This window comes from Lytechinus variegatus, chromosome 11 (genome assembly GCF_018143015.1).
Source record: "Lytechinus variegatus isolate NC3 chromosome 11, Lvar_3.0, whole genome shotgun sequence".
NCBI classification, from domain to species: Eukaryota; Metazoa; Echinodermata; class Echinoidea; order Temnopleuroida; family Toxopneustidae; genus Lytechinus; species Lytechinus variegatus.
Window position 1 is genome coordinate 33,940,164 of NC_054750.1, and position 19,061 is coordinate 33,959,224.

At 36.6% G+C, this 19,061-nt stretch overlaps 1 protein-coding gene across 1 annotated transcript; it reads right to left on the minus strand.

The window, feature by feature from the left end:
• Positions 1-2,886: 2,886 nt before the first annotated feature.
• LOC121424197 lies at positions 2,887-18,473 on the minus strand. Its single transcript, XM_041619807.1, has 2 exons — positions 17,518-18,473; positions 2,887-7,034 (listed from the first exon to the last, which is right to left on the minus strand). The coding sequence occupies exon 2, from the start codon at positions 6,914-6,916 to the stop codon at positions 5,210-5,212; it is 1,707 nt and encodes a 568-aa protein (XP_041475741.1). The 5' UTR covers positions 6,917-7,034; positions 17,518-18,473; the 3' UTR covers positions 2,887-5,209.
• Between the last annotated feature and the right edge of the window lie 588 nt (positions 18,474-19,061).

Here is a 19,061-nt window from a genome sequence, read left to right on the forward strand (position 1 = left end):
TAACAAGGCGGACTTTGCAACTATGAGTGATAAGCTACATTATGTACATTGGTGTACATCAGTTCCTTATTTGCATACCGACCGAGGTATGCACATAACTATTTTTTTGAAAATAAGCGGAACTTTGATATATCATAACTTTCTTATTGTACATCCGATTTTGCTGAAATTTTCAGCATTGTGCTTGTCTGATTTTTCTCTATTGATTCAAATCAACATTTTTCTGAGGTGGACTTGACCTTTAACGATTCGTAAGTATCAATGAACATTGAACTGGAGTGATTATGTCACTTTATAAAGTGGGTTACTTTGTATGTTATTCCAAAGACTTTTATTTTATATGTTATTTGTACTCTGAAACAAAGCCAATGAATCATTGTTCTACAAGAACCTGAATACAGTTTTGATAAATTCTTTGAATTGTATACTTATTGTTCATGTAATTATTCCATTTTATGTCCTCTTGAGTTACTTGGGTGTGACAATTGGTTGCGAGAATTGATTTTATGTCCTCTTGGGTTGACTTGGGTGTGACACTTGTTAGTATGAGTATCATGAACAGGAAGCATATTTATATTATATGCCTACATAGGACTTCAGAAGTTACAGGAAACATATCTCATAAAATAAATAAAGCTCAAAGCTCGTTTAACGGAAACCTTTTGACTAGGAAATTTATTTTGAGCACCTTTATTCAAACCATGAATACAATGTGTAATCTCACTAAACAAATAATGCATGGAGTGCAGTTTGATATCGATATTAGGCCCTATATTGAATTGAAAACGGGATATTTTTTTGTGATAAGGGCAGGCTATACAAATAATGTTAATTTTTATTATTTATTTCAAGCACCGCTTGATGAAGAGAATAAGTATAATATGAGCTTTTTTTTAAAATTTACATGAAATAACCGATAATTTTTAGAAATTTTATTGTTAGCATGAATATAATCATGTTGGCCTAAATCTCATTAAACATCAATACAAGAGCGAAGCACGAGCTGAAATATAGGTTGATATAGAGATAATTGTAATTGTATAATTGTAATATACTCACCTTAGAACGAACTCTTTAAACGCGTGATCGTGAATGTGGTACGCATGCATGGCACGTCAAGCAAAATAAGTAAAACAGATAATCACCTAAAATTATGCACCAGATCAAGAGTTGCTAACATGAAAAGAGCTCCAAACAAGTGGGAATTAGGGGGCACGTCTCCCTCCGAATCTCTCCCCGCTCGGTCTCATCGCACCCAGGTGAACGGCCCCCATTGGCAGAGGCGTCGATCCGGGGGGGGGGGGGCGATCGCCCCACCAATGAAAATATTTGGGGGCAAACATATTATTTTGCCCCCCAATAATTCCGGACATGCATAAAAAAAACAAGATTGTATTGCTCAGCAAGCGAGATTGAGATACACAACTTGTTCTTTATTGAAAATCGTTCTAAAATGTCCGCTTTTCAGATTAGAATATAAAAAAATTTCCGCTCGCGCTTCGCGCTCGCATCATTTCTGTAGCAAAAAACCCATATTTTTCATCATTAGATACGTGAATGTAAATTTCCCGTTTTCAGATAAGCCTCAAAAGAACTGCTTCGATTTGCAAATCTTTTCTTGGATATATATCTTGTTCTTTATTAAAAATGTCCATTAAACTGTCATTTTTTTCAGATCGAAATATCGAAATTTTCAGCTCGCGCTTCGCGCTCGCATCTATTCTTCTTTTAGATAAAAATCTTAATTATTTGTACCAAAAATGCTTAGAATATCAAGTTTTCAGGTCAGAATATTAAGAAATTTTAGCTCACTCTCGGCACTCGTACTATCTGAGTAGTGAGATATGTATTCTCCTCATGAGTTACTACAAACAGTCCTAAACAGGCACACTTTTCCTCTCAGTATACTATAAAAAAAATCAGCTCGCGCTTCGCGCTCGCATTAATTTGTTGGTGAGATATGTGTCTGTGTCTCATGAGTCATATATATATATATATATATATAGATATATGTATGTGTGTGTATGTATGTATGTGTGTGTGTATATAAATACACACACCCATACATATTTATATATGTGTGTATGGGGTGGGTGTTTTATACGATCGAGCGCCTTTTGAACGTTAATGATTTTGCCCCCCCAATCTGAAAAATGGATCGACGCCCCTGCCCATTGGTACCCCACTAATTGTTGTCACCAGGGAAGCCTTTCATCAACATTCCTGTTATCCAAGTTGTCAGATCTTACAACTTTCCTTGATTCTGATTGGCCGAGAGGCACTGTAACTGTCGGGTACGGAAGATTCCCAGCCTCCCCTAATGTTTACTTTGAAGGGGAATCCAACCCAAATAAAAACTTGTTTCTAGAGGAAAAAGAAATTTCAGACAAGTTGATATAGGTGAAAGTTTTAAAAAGTTGTAAATATTGGTAATCACTATATACACATGGAGACATCAAATTGGCTGCATTTGTGATGTCTTTGTGATGTAAGGCAAGGACTACTCTTCCATGTAGGCCTGCTCCAATGTATGAAATGGCTAAAATGTCATTTTATTCAAAAGTTTTACTTAAAATTATATTTTGTTTCATGAGGACATAAAACAATACACTACCTGGGTTATATTGAGATTACTGCCCCAGGGGAGTAGGAAAAAACCCCACAAATCCCAGATAAAGCATGGCCTATGGGAAAGTTGTCATTGCCCCTTGTCTACCCAGTTGTCAATTTGAAATCTATGTACATAGTCTTAGGGATCTCAACTTAAAAAAAAACAGCCATCGCTTTCTTATTGCTCGTCCGATTTCTTTCGAACTTTCACCATTCTGTTTTATTTGTTTTTCTCCTTTCCAACACACAAATGAGCAAAGTCAAAGCAATCGAAAATTAATGGGTTCGATAAGGCGAGTTTATTGCTGACGACAAAACGACACTATAATTCAACAATAAGAACGACGTTTCTGTACACTACGATGAGTATCGCTTTTTCCGTTTATGAAATTTGCATCGTATACATGTTCACATAACCATCACTCTAAGCCTATACAATGTAATTACACATTTTTATCATTTAATATGATTTGATCTTGATTCAACTGCTTGTTGTTTATTTTCTTGGCATATTGATTCGACAAATAAAATGTATACATATTGGGCCATAATATATATTTTATTTTCAACAGTACAAGTACAGAGAGCATTTCTCAGACTTGCAGTATTTCTTAGACTAGCAGATATACCATATTTGAAGGGGTCGCGGAACCGGAGGAGGGGGGGGGGTGAGTGGCTTAAGCCCCTTTCACTATTTTTTGTGAATGTGTACCAAGACATAAAAATTACCAACATATCTTTATTTTTTAGCATGGTCACCCCCTCTTGAAAATCTATCCGCGGCCAATGCATGAAACCAGAAAATGATATACGGATCATAACGTATCGAATTATATAATGTAAATATCGTACAATAATGAAATTGAAATAAAAGGAAACTAATATTCCCGTAACGGTTCAGCATTATGACGCCCATGTCATAAGATTTGAAATAGTCATGAAAACGTTCTTGAAAAGGCGATATGAATAAAGTTTGCAACAAATGGGTTCCAGCTATGGGTAGGTTATTCCAAAGGTTCATTAATCCAAACATTCATTACTTCAAAGGTTTATATGCAAAATTATATAAGGTTCGAGATACCGACTGCTTAATTGTTAATCCGGAAAAAAAGGTTCTTCACGCAGAATGGTCGTCAGTCCGATATTTGCCTAATTATAATTATAAACCTTGATTCGTTTTTGGACCATCGATCCTTAGGAATGACAAACCTTATTTTATTTTCGGACGATCGATATAAATCTTATTGCATTGTCGGATTAGCAAACCTTCGTAATAACAAAACTTTTTTTTTCTTTTCGAATTAATAAACTCCGGTATAAGCTCAGAAAATAATGAAAAATACTGATTAATAACTATTTTTTGTTTCAATTTTGTGACAAAACGAGCAGCATTTTGCGTGTAATAACGAACATTCGGACAGCTGTACATTCGGGGTAAAGACCCCGGACTACCCCGAATCTGATCCGGCGTCATCCGGGTATTGCTGTGTTGGCAAAGCAAACCGGGATGGTTCGTACGTGTTGGTCCGTGTAGCTGTAGCAGTGTTGGTCCGTGTTGACGCACGGATGATCCGTGTGGACGATCTGCTCTGCCGGCATGCATTGTCTGTGTAGATGCGGTATGTACACAGTCATTAACGCTCGTCGATGCTAATCCGGGGCAAAATTATCCCGGACCTCCCCGGATCATTGCCGTGTTGATCCTTGAGGATCCGTACCGTGTCTACATGTGATCGGGGCTTCACGAGGGTAAATGATATAGAGTGTTCCCTCAAGGACAAATAATAAAAACTTGTACTTCAAACCGCGATTAATCATTGTTTTATGGACTAATGCACAGTTTTTCCCATGATCAACTTTCATGCCAACCACTGTAACTTCATCAGAGAACGCTTTACCAGAAGACCTTCTTCAGGAATTTTCTTTTTTTCTTTATTTAATGACTCTCCAGGTACTAGGAAGCTTTTGCATCGCGACGCCAGACCGAATTCAAGAACACAACAAATGTATGGAAAATGCCCGTCAAATGACAATGAACAGTTGTGAGGACTTTGTCGAAAATTGGTGAACAGTAACAGCAGTTTCGGAGCTGAAAAAAAAATTGCAAACAAGAATTTTGTTGTTTGTACAGCGTCCAGGACGAAACTGCTGTTTTAATTCCCCCAATTTGCGATAAAGACTTCTTGGTTAATGCCTTGTGTCATACATTAATGTTTTTTCTACGTTCGTGAATACGTTCTGCACCACGGTGCAAAAACTTCTTGATGCATAGGATCAATGTTGAAGCAACTAGGAGAAAAAGTTCGATATATAGCCCTGGGGGGGGGGGGGGGTGTCGTGGGTCAGTCTGACGCCATTTTGACGAAGAACCTAGGTAGCAATATCCAAACACGTATAATTAGCTATGATAATTGACCGATTTTCAAGCAGGCTCATTTCTGCTCTGTTTCACGTGCCTGCATGGGAAGACCCCACCCAGGAAAACGCGTTAGACAATGGGCAAGGTTTCTTTGCCAGAGGCCTCCGCAGAGGCCACACCCAGTATAATTAATAATTCTGTGGAAAATCTTAAACTTCTTGGGATGGTTTTTACGATGGTTCACGTCGCTAGGGTGTTCTGTGCAAAAATATAGAGTCGGTCTTGAGAGCAGAATGCAATCTCCCCAGATAAGAACTGCTGTAGATGGTCAGGGAAATTGTAGTTAGTCTCCTGCTTCGGTAATTTGTGCTCCGAAATGAGTGTTTCAATGTGTGTCAGTTCACGTGTGTAACGATCAATCGTGACGTAATTTTCTCTATTGCTGACCCAGGCCACGATCAGTGTTTGATCAAGACACACTGCGGGATAGGCGCACATGTCCCCATCCTTCTTGAGGGATTTCTTTGGTTGACCGATTTCTTCAGTCATGTCAAGGGTCAGGATGAAGTCGGCCCTTCCTTTGACCACCAGCAGCTTGTCCACTTTGAGATGGAAAAGCTGGATTGGGAGATGATCGGTGCATTCCAGTTCACGCAGAGCCTTTCCACCTTCAGGTGCGAATTCCTGGATCTTCATTGCTTTGGTGTACCCGATGAATATGTGATCGTAACCATTCACAGCCACAGTGCCATCCCCTCCTTTCTCTTTGTTCAGTGTCCTGAAAGGCTTCACGTCCATTTTCTCAAGTTTCAACTCCAAGAGCATGTATATGGACAGGTGGTTCTTTTTGTCCAGTATGGCAAAACGACTTTCGGTCATGACAGCCATGTCCTGGATTGTGACACCATGGAGGTTTGTCATCTGCTGGTGGCCATCACTGTTACAAATGGCCACCCCTGCTTTTCGGAAACCTACAGCAATCCGACCATCTTGCATGGTCGCCATGGTTTTCATCCCATCCTTTATCAGGGGTACGTCGTGCATGAGAATCCATGGATCATCGCTTTCAACAAGGTCCAATTCTGTTATGCCCCTAATAGATTTTCTTTTAAATCGTGGTACCGCCGTGTCTTTCTGCACCTTACATTCCTCGGACTCGCCTATCTTACAGTTCTCAAGCATTTCCTCAAATTGTTTGCAGCACATTTCGTGAGCCGTTAGTTCACCTCCAGATAACCGGACACCTTTGGCTTTCTGTACAGAATCTAGCACTGTATCTACAATACTGATCTGAGCATCATTGTCAGTCTTTCTACCCTCCAGCATTTCATTGATCGCTTGTTCTCTCTGCTGATAAAACTTGATACGGGATTTCCTTTCCTGTTCTAAAATTTGCATCTTTTCCCTAAAGTCCTCATCGACCATCACAATAGACTTTTGTGTTATTTCCGCTGTTGATGTTTTTCGCTCTTCGATGAACTTCCCAAAAGATATCATCCAGTCTTTCGTTTTGTTTGCTTTGGTCACCAACTTGGTGATCTCTTCATCCTGGGTGACCTCCTGATCACGGGCATTGATCGTGTTGTGTTCCACATGGTGATTGATGATGCAGAAGTAACAGACGTAGGTCCTGCAGTCACAGCAAAAGAAATCCTTGGCATCAGGATTGTGCCTGATGCTCGCAGTAATCAGCTTCCGCCTGCTAGAAGAGCTATCTTCAGATCTCCGCCGAGATGAAGAGCTACGATGTCTTTCTGTCTGACATCCCACTTCAACGCCGCTGCTGATTGGCCTGGTGCTCTCTTTCAACTGCTCGGCCTGTTCTGTTTGACACCCTCGCTCAAAGTTGGTACCCTGTACATCCTGCACAGTTATTGGATCAATAATGGCAATGGGTTTTACAGTATCATCCATCCTTCTGCGATGTCCATAAAAAGCATCCTCCATGAGGTAAAGGTCGGGTAAAAGATGGAAAACTCGTCGTCTGTTCTGCAAGTGCTGTTCCTTGAGGCAGGATACCCACTTTGTCAAAATTCATCAGATCCTCAAAGCTGAATGTATACTCCTGAATAAAAAAAAGACAAAAAGAATAGGAATAAATGCTTATTTGATAATACAACAAGAGGAAATATCTGAATCAATTTTGGAATGTAAGAATATGTAGATCACCAATTGAAGATTATCTACAAAGTTTTCTTCGAACGTCAACTGGCCAAAAGTTATTGGATGAATCGGAATGCAACCACTTTTAATTCAATTCAATACCTGTATTTGTTAATTTAACTCACTGGCAGAACCAGGGGGGGGGGGGGCGGGGGCACAGCCGCCACGTGCCCCCCCCCCCCTTTGAGAAGCAAAATTAACATTTGTAATGCAAAAATGCCATTAAAACAGAGGTGTGCCCCCTCTTTTGAAATTGAACACCTTTTTTAGCTTGTCAAAATTTTCCTCCGACGAATTTGCTCCCCCCTTTTGGAAAATCCTGGATCCGCCCCTGATTTTTAACTGTCAGATTGACAGGTTGAAAATACCCGTGTGTATACACAAATATTTCGAATCTATCAGATACCTAATGATCAAAGCTTGTGCATGCTAGATTCATAAAACAATATGGTAAGGATGCCATCATAGCAACAAGTCTCAGCAGCCAATCTAAATCCCGATTTTCAGCAAAAAAGTAAGCATATTATATTGTGAAAAAAAAAACAATTTTTTTTTAAAGTCTTTATGAGACGTGCCCAAGATCGATGATGTCGATCAAACCCGACACCGCTAAATCATGATCAGGATGACGGATTTACCGAGTGAGACCGATCAAACTTAGCCCTTGTTTACGAAAATATACTTAAATTCGAAATCTAAAATGTGAATAGATACTTCTTATTTTTGGATTGAAATGTGTTTTTTCCTTTTTGACAAAATATCATTAAGAATCTTTTGCTTTTGACATGTTTGATCATAAGGTGCATTTTCCTGTAGGTAATTTTAGGTATTTTGTGTATAATATCTATTAATGAATATTCCGTTTCACATTTATGTCGCCCACGAAACAACTTAATATGTCTTCTCACATTTGGCATGTTAGGAGCCTAATTTTCGACAAGCTCTGCTTTTTATTAAGGCTCCTCGCTTTCACAACATTCTGTAGTGTACCTTATGTTGAATACTAATGTTCAATAGTTAAATTAATCGTGATACACTGGTCCGGATTCTGAAGTCTGGTTAACGTTTTTTTAACTCTCTTTTGGAATCAGGGCGCAATAAACCGGCACATTTTAGTTTAATCAGTAATGGGTTTCTGTTATTCATATTCTGATTTTTCTTTTTCTTAATTTTTCTTTCCCTCTCCTCATACTTTTGTCTTCTAGCTCTTTCAATTCTTAATGTGCAGTTTTCTTGTTTGTTTTGTCTGATTTACTCTTGGATTGTTTTCTGTAGTGTGTTTGTGGGTTTTTATTTTGTTTCCCTGTCCTGTCCTGTTTTGTCATGTCTTGTCCTCTGTATTAACATTTTTTTTATACCATGGGTATGATTATGTTTTAATGATTGTATTAATTTTATATAGTGCATGAACATACGAAGCTTGACCCCATTAGTATTTTTCAATTATTCTATTAAACATTGTTAATTTCTATTTGTATTTGATAAATTTTCATGATCAGTTATTTATTTCAGGGAACTCACATAAGCAAGCGATGCTTTCTAGTGAGTTCCCTTTTTCATTTCTGTTATTCATATTCTGATTTGTTCCTACTTACTTTGTAAATTTGTTTGAAATGAAGAATAAATTCAACCAATCAATCAAACATAGACCACGGTAAATTCTGTACGGAAATTATGGGGGGCCAAAATTGAAAATAAAATCTGTTTTATTGTATATTTCTTGTTTTTACTATTTTGTATCTTTTTTGCTTTCATAATGAAGAAAAACATTTAAGTCATCATTTCCAGACAATTAAGAACAATTTGAGTGTCATAATGAGTAAAAAAAACAATAGATGTGTACTATTAGGGATTTGTGCCCCGATTGGCTCTCCATAGTTAAATAAACTTTAAACTAGGGATTGATTTAAACTCGAGTTCAGAATACGGGCCACTATGTTTAAGAATATAATTTGTTATGTATACATATATGTTGTTTTTAAAGTGGAACAATAAATTCAATTCAGTTGAAATTCAAGATAGTCCTATTGAAATTCGAGTAAATTTGTTTGAGGGCGCCCTTGGTCGGTGCACAGCAAAACAAAGATTTCAAATTAAACGAAGTGACCAATTAAGATCATTGTTACATGCAGACTATGTAGGAACCTAGATAGGACCTGATCCGATGACAGCTCTACAATCAGAAATCAAATGAACTCTTCAAAGTTTGGAAAAGGTCGACGAAGTCATCATACTAATACTTTGTTATCAAGGAGAAGCGCTAAACGAAAATAAATTTCTAATTTCCATCATTTTCTTAAACATTGATCAGTATTATATAAACAATTGTGGCTCATTTTGGAAAGTTTTGACAGCAAACTTGAGGAAATCCGGTAAAAAGACAATTACGGAAGCTAAGGAAATGATAGGTTTCCTCGGTCTACAAAACGGGGAATTTGAGGGACATTGATTAAGCTGGGAAATACAATATCACGCACATAAAGAATTGTGATCCCATAAAGAATTGTGATCCCTTCAGTAATTCAAAACTGAGTGATGATAAATTTGAAATTCCTCCCAGTATACCCTCCCTTCCCGCCAATAAAGGGTGACTCAGCGATTGGCACTCTATAAAGTACATTTGTTATTATCCAAACTTTGAATAAACATGGTGTTTTTTACCCTTGCTATTCACCATATTTGTATGGCCTCACAAGAATGGAATATTCAACGGTCTAGACAGAAATAACAATGGTTTTCACCCAATACCTAACGAAAAACGAAAAAAAAATACCACTGTGAAAAATGTGCAATTAGGCACTACATCCCGAACTCTCACGATAATGATAAAATGAACTGAAGGGAATTCCCAACATACATTCTTTAGAAGTCTGTAAATCCATGATCAGTAATTAAACAAAATCAAGATGACACACTCTTAGAAAAAAATTCTTAGATGTTTTTATGCTTGTCCCGTATATGAACGTTTAAAGGTTCCTGAAAATGTTATAAACAGCCAGTTAGGAACTTTTGGGGTTCCTTATAAACACATTCTTGAGCACGTAAAGAACTTTTTTGGAACCCTATTGCTCGAATGTTCCAAATAGGACAAAACAAGGTTTCAATTCGTGTCTTTCTGTAAGACTGTATGAAAAATATTTCATCATTATTGACATTGATGTCAAACTCATTGGAAATGATTCTACTTCATTTCAAAGATTTACTTTTTCGCAGCTTTTTTTGAAAGTGGAGGGGCATTTTGGGTGTAAATAAAAGCTGACCCCATTAGAAATAGGATATCATTATGTGACATAAATACGATCATACATGAACCATCTGAACATACCATGCTACAAGATGAATAAAAAAAGTGAAACTGTCGTTCAATCTCTGTCATCTGCAAGGTAACAAGAGCCGACTTTTCATTTGCGAGTGAGGGAAGTGAACAAGGAAGGGTAGTAGACATATACGAGTTGCTCATAGTTGACCATCCACACTCTTAAAATGCTGGTCAACATACTGTCCACACAATAATTGGTTAAAAAAATTATCCAACTCAGGGTAGTTTTCAACCAATACTGTGTAGTTTTCAAACAAAGCACACATTATTGGTTTAAAACTACCCAGAATTTGATAGTTTTAACAAATTGTTGTGTAGATAGTATGTTGCCCAACATTTTTAATAGTGCATTAAAGAGTAAGTTCACCCTGATAAAAAGTTGGTTTAAATAAAAGCAGAAAAAAATATTTGTGAAGGTCTGATGAAAATTCAGCAAAGGATAAGAAAGTTAATTAGGCCTATGAGTGCTTAAAGTTCTTAATTTGCGACGTCATGAGTGAGCAACTCCCCATATATCTCATAAACTCTAAAAAAAGATTGAGTAAAAATGTACCCAATACTGGGTACAAAGGGAAGAAGCATCTTTGCTGCGTAATTTTTCCCCTCATATTGGGTAAAATGTAAGTTTAATGGGTAAATTTCAACGCAACATTGCTAAAAATTTACAAGGTACACTGTTAAAAATACCCTGATTTTACAGAAAAAAAGAAAGAATATTTTGCAAAGATCAATCACAGAATCATTCTGTTAATTCATAAAACGGGAATTTTTACGCAATTTAACAGATCAGGTCTGTTTAAAAAGGGGAAAAGAGTGTTTTATTAAAGGAAATTTGTAAGGTTCCATACACCAAATACCAATTTCCTGTAAGATTACGCAATTTGGTAAGATTACAGGTGTTCTCGAGACTCTGCTGCAGGAACTTCTTTTATTTTAAGGACAAATTTTCTAACAGTGTATTTGGTATCATTTTACCTTGCAAGAATACATGAGTTTTTGTTCCCGTTTTACCCAGTATTGCATGGGTAAACTGTTTTTAGAGTGTGTATATATACATATACATTTGTTCAAGTTCAAGTTTATTTTCCATTTCCATTATCATCATTACAAGCAAATACAAATCAAACATACATTATAAATATAGACAAAAACAAATGAAATGTGATAACAATGATTACAAATCAATTACAAGTTACAAAATATTTGTAAAATAGTTTTAACAGAATCTGATATGGAAATGAGGGGATCCACTAAAAAGCATTGCTTGTAGAGCTTGGATCCCCTAAGAAAGTATATCAAACATTTGAGAAATGGGACTCATTCGCAGGTGTAAATACAATAAGTTAAAATAGAATATTGGAAATAATAACAAGATGGTGAGTGATAGCGAGAAATGATAAAAAGATGACAGAGATACGGGACGATACTAAAAACTAAAAAAAGAAAAGCGGAACATAGTGAATAAAAATATTTATTTTTTCTTGTAGAACGGGGTATGAAATAAAAGAAAATGACATTTTCCCCATCAATATCACAAGGCGTATGGGGGGGGGACCTGCTCATCTATGGCGTCAACAAATATAAACTTTAAATATTCATAACTTTGTTATTCTGTGACAGATTTTCATCAAACCTTCTCCATTATAATTTTCTATTTTGTGTTAAAACCAGCTTATCTTCAGGGGCAAACGTTCCCTTGATGACGTCAAAATGTCGTCAGATCAGACCAGGGTCCCGTCTAACAAAGAGTTAAGATTGATCCAATCAGTGTCAAGTGTATGGAAATCCATCCATACCATAATATTTTCTACAATAAATTTGCACAATCTCCTTAGTAAACAAGGAGAATCCCACTGAATCTTCAAGAGAATGGTGAATGTATGAATATACATCATATCTAGAAAATATTTTGAACAAACATACATTTAAGATGTTGATGTTGCTGGCCGTCCATAGTTGTGATTGATCGGATCAATCATAACCCTTTGTAAGACGGGACCCAGCATCATTTAGTACGTCTTTAGTTCATTATATCCCATTGAGTACAAATAAGCAACCAAAAACATAATCAAAATGCAAGTACAAAAGGGAAAAGAGATAATAAAGTATAAAAAAATATGATCGCGAAAGAGGTATGCATTTCATCTAAATTTGTTGACCCTGGTTATTTCAAAAGATTTGATTTGTACGCATTTCTCGTAACAGTAAGAAGGAACAGAATGTAAAGTAAACACAGGAAACCCTAAAAATACATATCTTATGAATTTGCGATAGTTTTTTTTCAAATTATAAATGGATACCCTATTATTTGGTTTCCTCTAACTAAAACTAAAGTTTGTTATCAAGCATTATTTCTCATCAAGCCTTAAATGAAAAGATTCGAAACAACACCTTGAAAATCTGACACGCTTACTTGTAAAACGAAAGCATAATATTTTGACGACCCGTCACCATGAAAAGTTCTTTCCCAGAACATATCAAACTAGATGCAATCATGTGAAACTAATGTTCCTATTCATGTCTAGCTGTTGTTGAAATTATTACCCTATACACAAAGTCACAATCGAGTGTTATTGAATATACTGAAAAGGTGCAGTGGCAATGAATCGCAAATGGAATTTCCTTGATGTGATTCTAGCTGAGATCTGCCATCGTGATATGTTTTTTTTTTTTTGGGGGGGGGCGCCCCCAAAGACCCAAGACAACGAAAAGAAATGAGGATACAAAGAAGAGGAAAGGGAAGAATAGATAGATGATTAAAATATATAATTATTGTAAATATCAGCTACAGTTTCTACAGTATTCATTTTCACTTCATTCAATGTACACAGTTATTTCGTCGCCTTGAATACAATTTATGTCATACTACAATATAGAAATATTTTCCCGTCTTTTGAATAGTACCCCCTGCTCTCTTATTCAAATTTAAGTCTAAATAAGTTTCATTTTCTATCATATGTATGTCTCTTTGTATGCTATTAGGTTTCATGTATGTTTTGTTCTTGTATTACACCCTGCCATTGGCACAAGTTTATTGTTATCGTTATGAGCCATGGACCTGGGTTGAATGTGAAACTTCTTTTGACTGAAAAAGGATGGAAGAATCATAATTCCTCTTTATAAAATTTGAATAGATCATTAGCTTTCTTGTTACAAAGGGACTGTATAATTCATAATTTAGCGAATCAATGGTTGCCTGTACGATGCAATAAATTATACTCCAGGGTCCCGTAGGACCGTAAGACAAAGGTTAAAGATTAATCGCACGCTTGATTTTCAAAATTATTTGTATACATTATAGTAATTGCTTAGTATTGTTTAACGGGCCAAAGGACCCGTTTCATAAAGAGTTGCGCGTGTGTATTTGAGTTTTGTCAGACGTGTATCGTCAATCAGATATGATTATTTACGTCCGGACCGACCTTTAACGTCACCATCCGAAAGACGTGACCAGGGCTCGAACCCCTGCATCAATTTTTAACTTCCCCCGCATAGCTTGGATTACAGGCGCACCCCACAACCCCCAGTTGCGACAGAATCGAATCAATCCCATTTTGAAATTGATCTTAATGTGTGTAGTTAATAAGAGATATGAAGTTATGATCAATCACAATTCGAGTTTGATTTCAATGCCAAGGTCTCCGTAAAACAAATATTTGCAACCAATCGCTAAACGACATTGACCTATCAAGATCATTGATATATTCAAAGAAACCTATCAGAATTGCTCTTTCATGTATTATTTATACAATCCATCGAAAACCTTGGCCCATTGTATGGTTGAAAACATGACCAATCAATGTAAGCATATGGTATGGTAAATGTGGTATGATTGTAACTCGATTTTTATACTTCCGCAACAATTTTCGAAGTGGTAATATGTGGTATATTTCACCAATTCATCATAGAGAAATTATTTAACGTATATGCTCTCAACAAGAAAGAGTTATTAGCATATTATTTTCATCCATTTTCAACGCATAAAATTAATGAAAAGTGTTTGTCATAATGGCACACATTCTGAATAATTTTAATTATAAGAAACATTTTTACGCCACTTTAGGCCTATAACCAACAAACATTAAACAATATTTTGCTTTATATAGAACGTTTGACTCAAATCATGTTTTTTTCGAATTCTGCAACAATTTTCGAAGTGGTTATATGTGGTATATTTCACAAATTCATAGAGAAATTATTCAGTTTAATCATATATGCTCTCAGCAAAGAGTTATATATTTAGAATATATTTTTACCCATTCCTGACAAACACTCTCAATAATGATTTTAATTGTAGCATTTACAACCAACAAATATTGAACTATTGTGTTTATTCACACAGAACTTTGCAATCCATTCCATGCATCTATCATATACCGGATACACCGTGTGCGTTACAACCCAGGTAGCACTATATTTAGGCAATAGATCTGCCATTCTATCACAGCAAAAACTGTGGTGTTAACCGGTGTACATAGAGGACCACAGCCGTAATTCTACACCGGTGTTAAATTGACAGTTAGTTTAACACCTTTGGCTGTAATTACATTTACACTCATTGCTGCTATGTTCAATCTCTAGGGTGTAATCATAACACCTCAGAGTGTGGTCCTCTACACTCTAACAAGTGGAATGCCTCTGGCCGTCTCACCTGCATCACGCGGTTCAATATAGCATCAGTGCTGACTTTGAAAACTACTCTAACTCGCACAAGATGTTCAGTGATACATGGTTACTTTTATGTCCACTTTTTATGAACTAGACCAATAAACTTACAGAGATATGATGGTTATTCAACAAAAAACCCAACATGGCCAAAGTTCATTGACCTTACATGACCTTTGACCTTGATCATGTGACTTGAAACTCGCACAGGATGTTCAGTGATACTTGATTACTCTTATGTCCAAGATCATGAATCAGATCCATAAACTTTCAAAGTTATGATGGTAATTCAACAGATACACCCAATTCGGCCAAAGTTCATTGACCTTTGACCTTGGTCATGTGACATGAAATGCGCACAGATGTTCAGTGATACTTGATTACTCTAATGTCCAAGTTTAACGAACTAGACCAATAAACTTTCAAAGTTATGATGGTAATTCAACAGATACCCCCGATTCGGTCAAAGTTCATTGACCCTAATGACCTTTGACCTTAATCATGAGAGCTGAAACTTGCACAAAATGTTCAGTGATGCTTGATCACTATTATGTTCATGTTTCATGAATCAGATCCATAAACTGTCAAAGTTATGATGGGAATTCAACAGATACCCCCAATTCGGCCAAAGTTCATTGACCCTAAATGACCTTTGACCTTGGTCATGTGACATAAAACTCACGCAGGATGTTCAGTGATACTTGATTAACCTTATGTCCAAGTTTCATGAACTAGGTCCATATATTTTCTAAGTTATGATGACATTTCAAAAACTTAACCTCAGGTTAAGATTTCGATGCTGATTCCTCCAACATGGTCTAAGTTCATTGACCCTAAATGACCTTTGACCTTCGTCATGTGACATGAAACTCTAATAGGATGTTCAGTAATACTTGATTAACCTTATGGCCAAGTTTCATGAACTAGGTCCACATACTTTTTAAGTTATGATGTCATTTCAAAAACTTAACCTCAGGTTAAGATTTGATGTTGACGCCGCCGCCGCCGCCGCCGCCGTCGGAAAAGCGGCGCCTATAGTCTCACACTGCTATGCAGGTGAGACAAAAACACTGAGTAAAATTTTACCCAATATTGGGTAGAAAGGGAACATGCATGTTTGCCGGGTACTTTTTACCCCCACATTGGGCTATTTCAACGCAACATTGCGTAAAATTTACAACATATTGGGTATCTCTCTACCCAACCAACATGCATGTTCCCATTTTACCCAATATTGGGTAACCTTTTTTTTAGAGTGTATTAACACCAACTGGTGTCAGTTTTTAACACCACCGATTTTACAATGGGATAGTCATATTCATAATTCTTCTGATTGCAATCATCTGATAATATTGGCCACAGTCATTTTGTCTAATGATTTATTATAGAGTAAGATATATGAATAACAAAACACAGGTAGGCCTACCCAATAATACTACATGTACATGTATTTGTGTAATTGTGTTAGCATGTGAGTGAACATCGTCATCATTATTATCCCGGTGTTCAGTACACAGGCATTGTTTATTCACGAGATCATTGTATCATCATGGTCAATATAAAGGTACAGTACATTTGTTTACATTTATCATGGTCCAGTTTACTGCCGGTCCTACCACAAGGTATATAGAGTCATAATAATAGTCACTATATAGCACTTAATACATTATGACTAACGTCTCCATGCGCTTCCAAAGGACTTGGATATTAGCTCAAGCAGCTTTTACGCGCTCGGCATTTCGAGGAATAAATTCCTGCCAGGTGACAATTCATGTGAGTGAACATCGTCATCATTATTATCCCGGTGTTCAGTACACAGGCATTGTTTATTCACGAGATCATTGTATCATCATGGTCAATATAAAGGTACAGTACATTTGTTTACATTTATCATGGTCCAGTTTACTGCCGGTCCTACCACAAGGTATATAGTGTCATAATAATAGTCAGTATACATGGTAAAGCGCATAATACATTATGAATAACGTCTCCATGCGCTTCCAAAGGACTTGGATATTATTAACCTGGCTGTAGCTCAAGCAGCTTTTACGCGCTCGGCATTTCGAAGAATAATTTCCTGCCAGGTTCCATTCACCTCATGGGTTGACTGCAGCACAATGTGGATAAATTTCTTGCTGAAGGAAACTACGCCATGACTGGGATTTGAACCCACGACCCTCTGTTTCAAAGTCCGGAGATTAATCCACTGGGCCACAGCGCTCCACAGTTACTTCAAGATAATTAATGATAAAATATTACACATGTATTGGTATCCTGCCAGACGCATGAGGCCAGAACGAATAGGCCTAAACTAGCTCTTGAGTGAGTTAAACAATCATGATCAATGTATAAAAACTTAAAACTCAATATAAAACACAAATAAAAAAAGATTCGCACTTACCGAGATCGAGACTAAAAGAGAAGTTGGCCTGTGGCTCTCTAGAAATGATGACGAAATGTGCAGACGAAGACAAACTAGCCAAATTGTATACTTTTCTGCAAAATGTTAGAAACTTTGTTAGAAATTCTGAGAGGAATCGTAATCTATGTACATAAAAGCATGGATTCCCAATCGTGGCTATTATTGTTAACAGCGGATGCCAAAATGAACAGTTTTCGAGGACTTCCTTGCCTTTTGCTCACTTCGCTTCCTAGTGGAGGCCGTATAGGCTACTACAGAGCGTCCCAGAAAACAAGACATTGTGATTTTTCAGCTTAAACAAATGATTTTATAATACAGTCTGCCTATACCTCCATCTATACCGGAGACGTGCACTGCCAAAGATCTACATTCTTTCAACTCCAAAGCGATATCTTGTACCCACTGGACAGAACTTGTACAATACGTGACCCAACAAAAACATTTTTATCAGTATAAAAAAATCTTCTCTTTGTATACCTAGTAGTGGATACGAGACGAATATATCAAATAGTTTTTTTTTTAATTTCAGTGTCAAACAAGTGATTCATGTGATTAGTTAGGTTACATCGACCTTAATTCTGTCGGGCCTTGTGTCAGCTAAAGTGCAGCCCAATACAAAAGTCTGGTTCCTTTAAATCTTTCTGTCATCGAATTTCCGAATGAATTCTTTGTTATGATTATCACAGAATAGATATTTTTCTGTAATAATAACTTGTAAATAACAATAAATCATTTAAAAAAGAAAATAATCTTCCCTGAAATAGGGTTCCTTTTTCCTGGGACGCACTGTACTTATTAGACCATATTTTGGTGTTATTCGAGAATAGAGTGTGAATACGTACTCCCAATGTCAAAGCGAACTGTTTGTTTACCAGCCGAGCAAAAAATAAATACAATTGCGGTTTTCCAATTCACTGTCTTGGTAGATCGATCGAGGGAAACACACAATAAAACCTGACTTAGGTGTATCAGCCCCCGCACCCTTTTTCATCTCGACCCATTCCCCATAATGTGTGTGTGTATTTCGGGTATTTCCACTCCTGTTCAATTAATGATTTTATATTTTTTATAGAAAATATTTAATAAAGTGTTATGTCTTTGAATTAAGCAACATCACAGGCATTTGCATTTTCTCAATCAGATCACTCAACCGCGATGTATAGAATTGCCTTTAACGACTGCATTAAGAAATCGTTTGTGAAAAGAGTGTGATAAATGGGAGGAATTACAATAACAAAAATGTGGTATTTTCGTCGCTCTAATCGTTAAGTTGAAATGGTAAATACTTGTTTGATTCAGAGAGTTGAATTTATATTTGTTGCCTTTAAAGTGATGTTCGCAATAAATAACAAGTAAAGATTGTGAAATACGTTGGAAAACCGAGTGCTCTGATTACAACGAATTTAAAGTTAGTCCAGCGCCAAATTCGAATAACAAGGTCACAAGGTGTGCATTACTGGTGGGTAGAGGTGAGAAATAGAAAACTATGGAATAAAAAAAAGGGAAAGGACAAGAAGATAAGT

Excerpts from the sequence above, each read along its gene's own strand:
- LOC121424197 (XM_041619807.1), bottom strand. The coding sequence starts at position 6,916 with ATGGAGGATGCTTTTTATGGACATCGCAGAAGGATGGATGATACTGTA.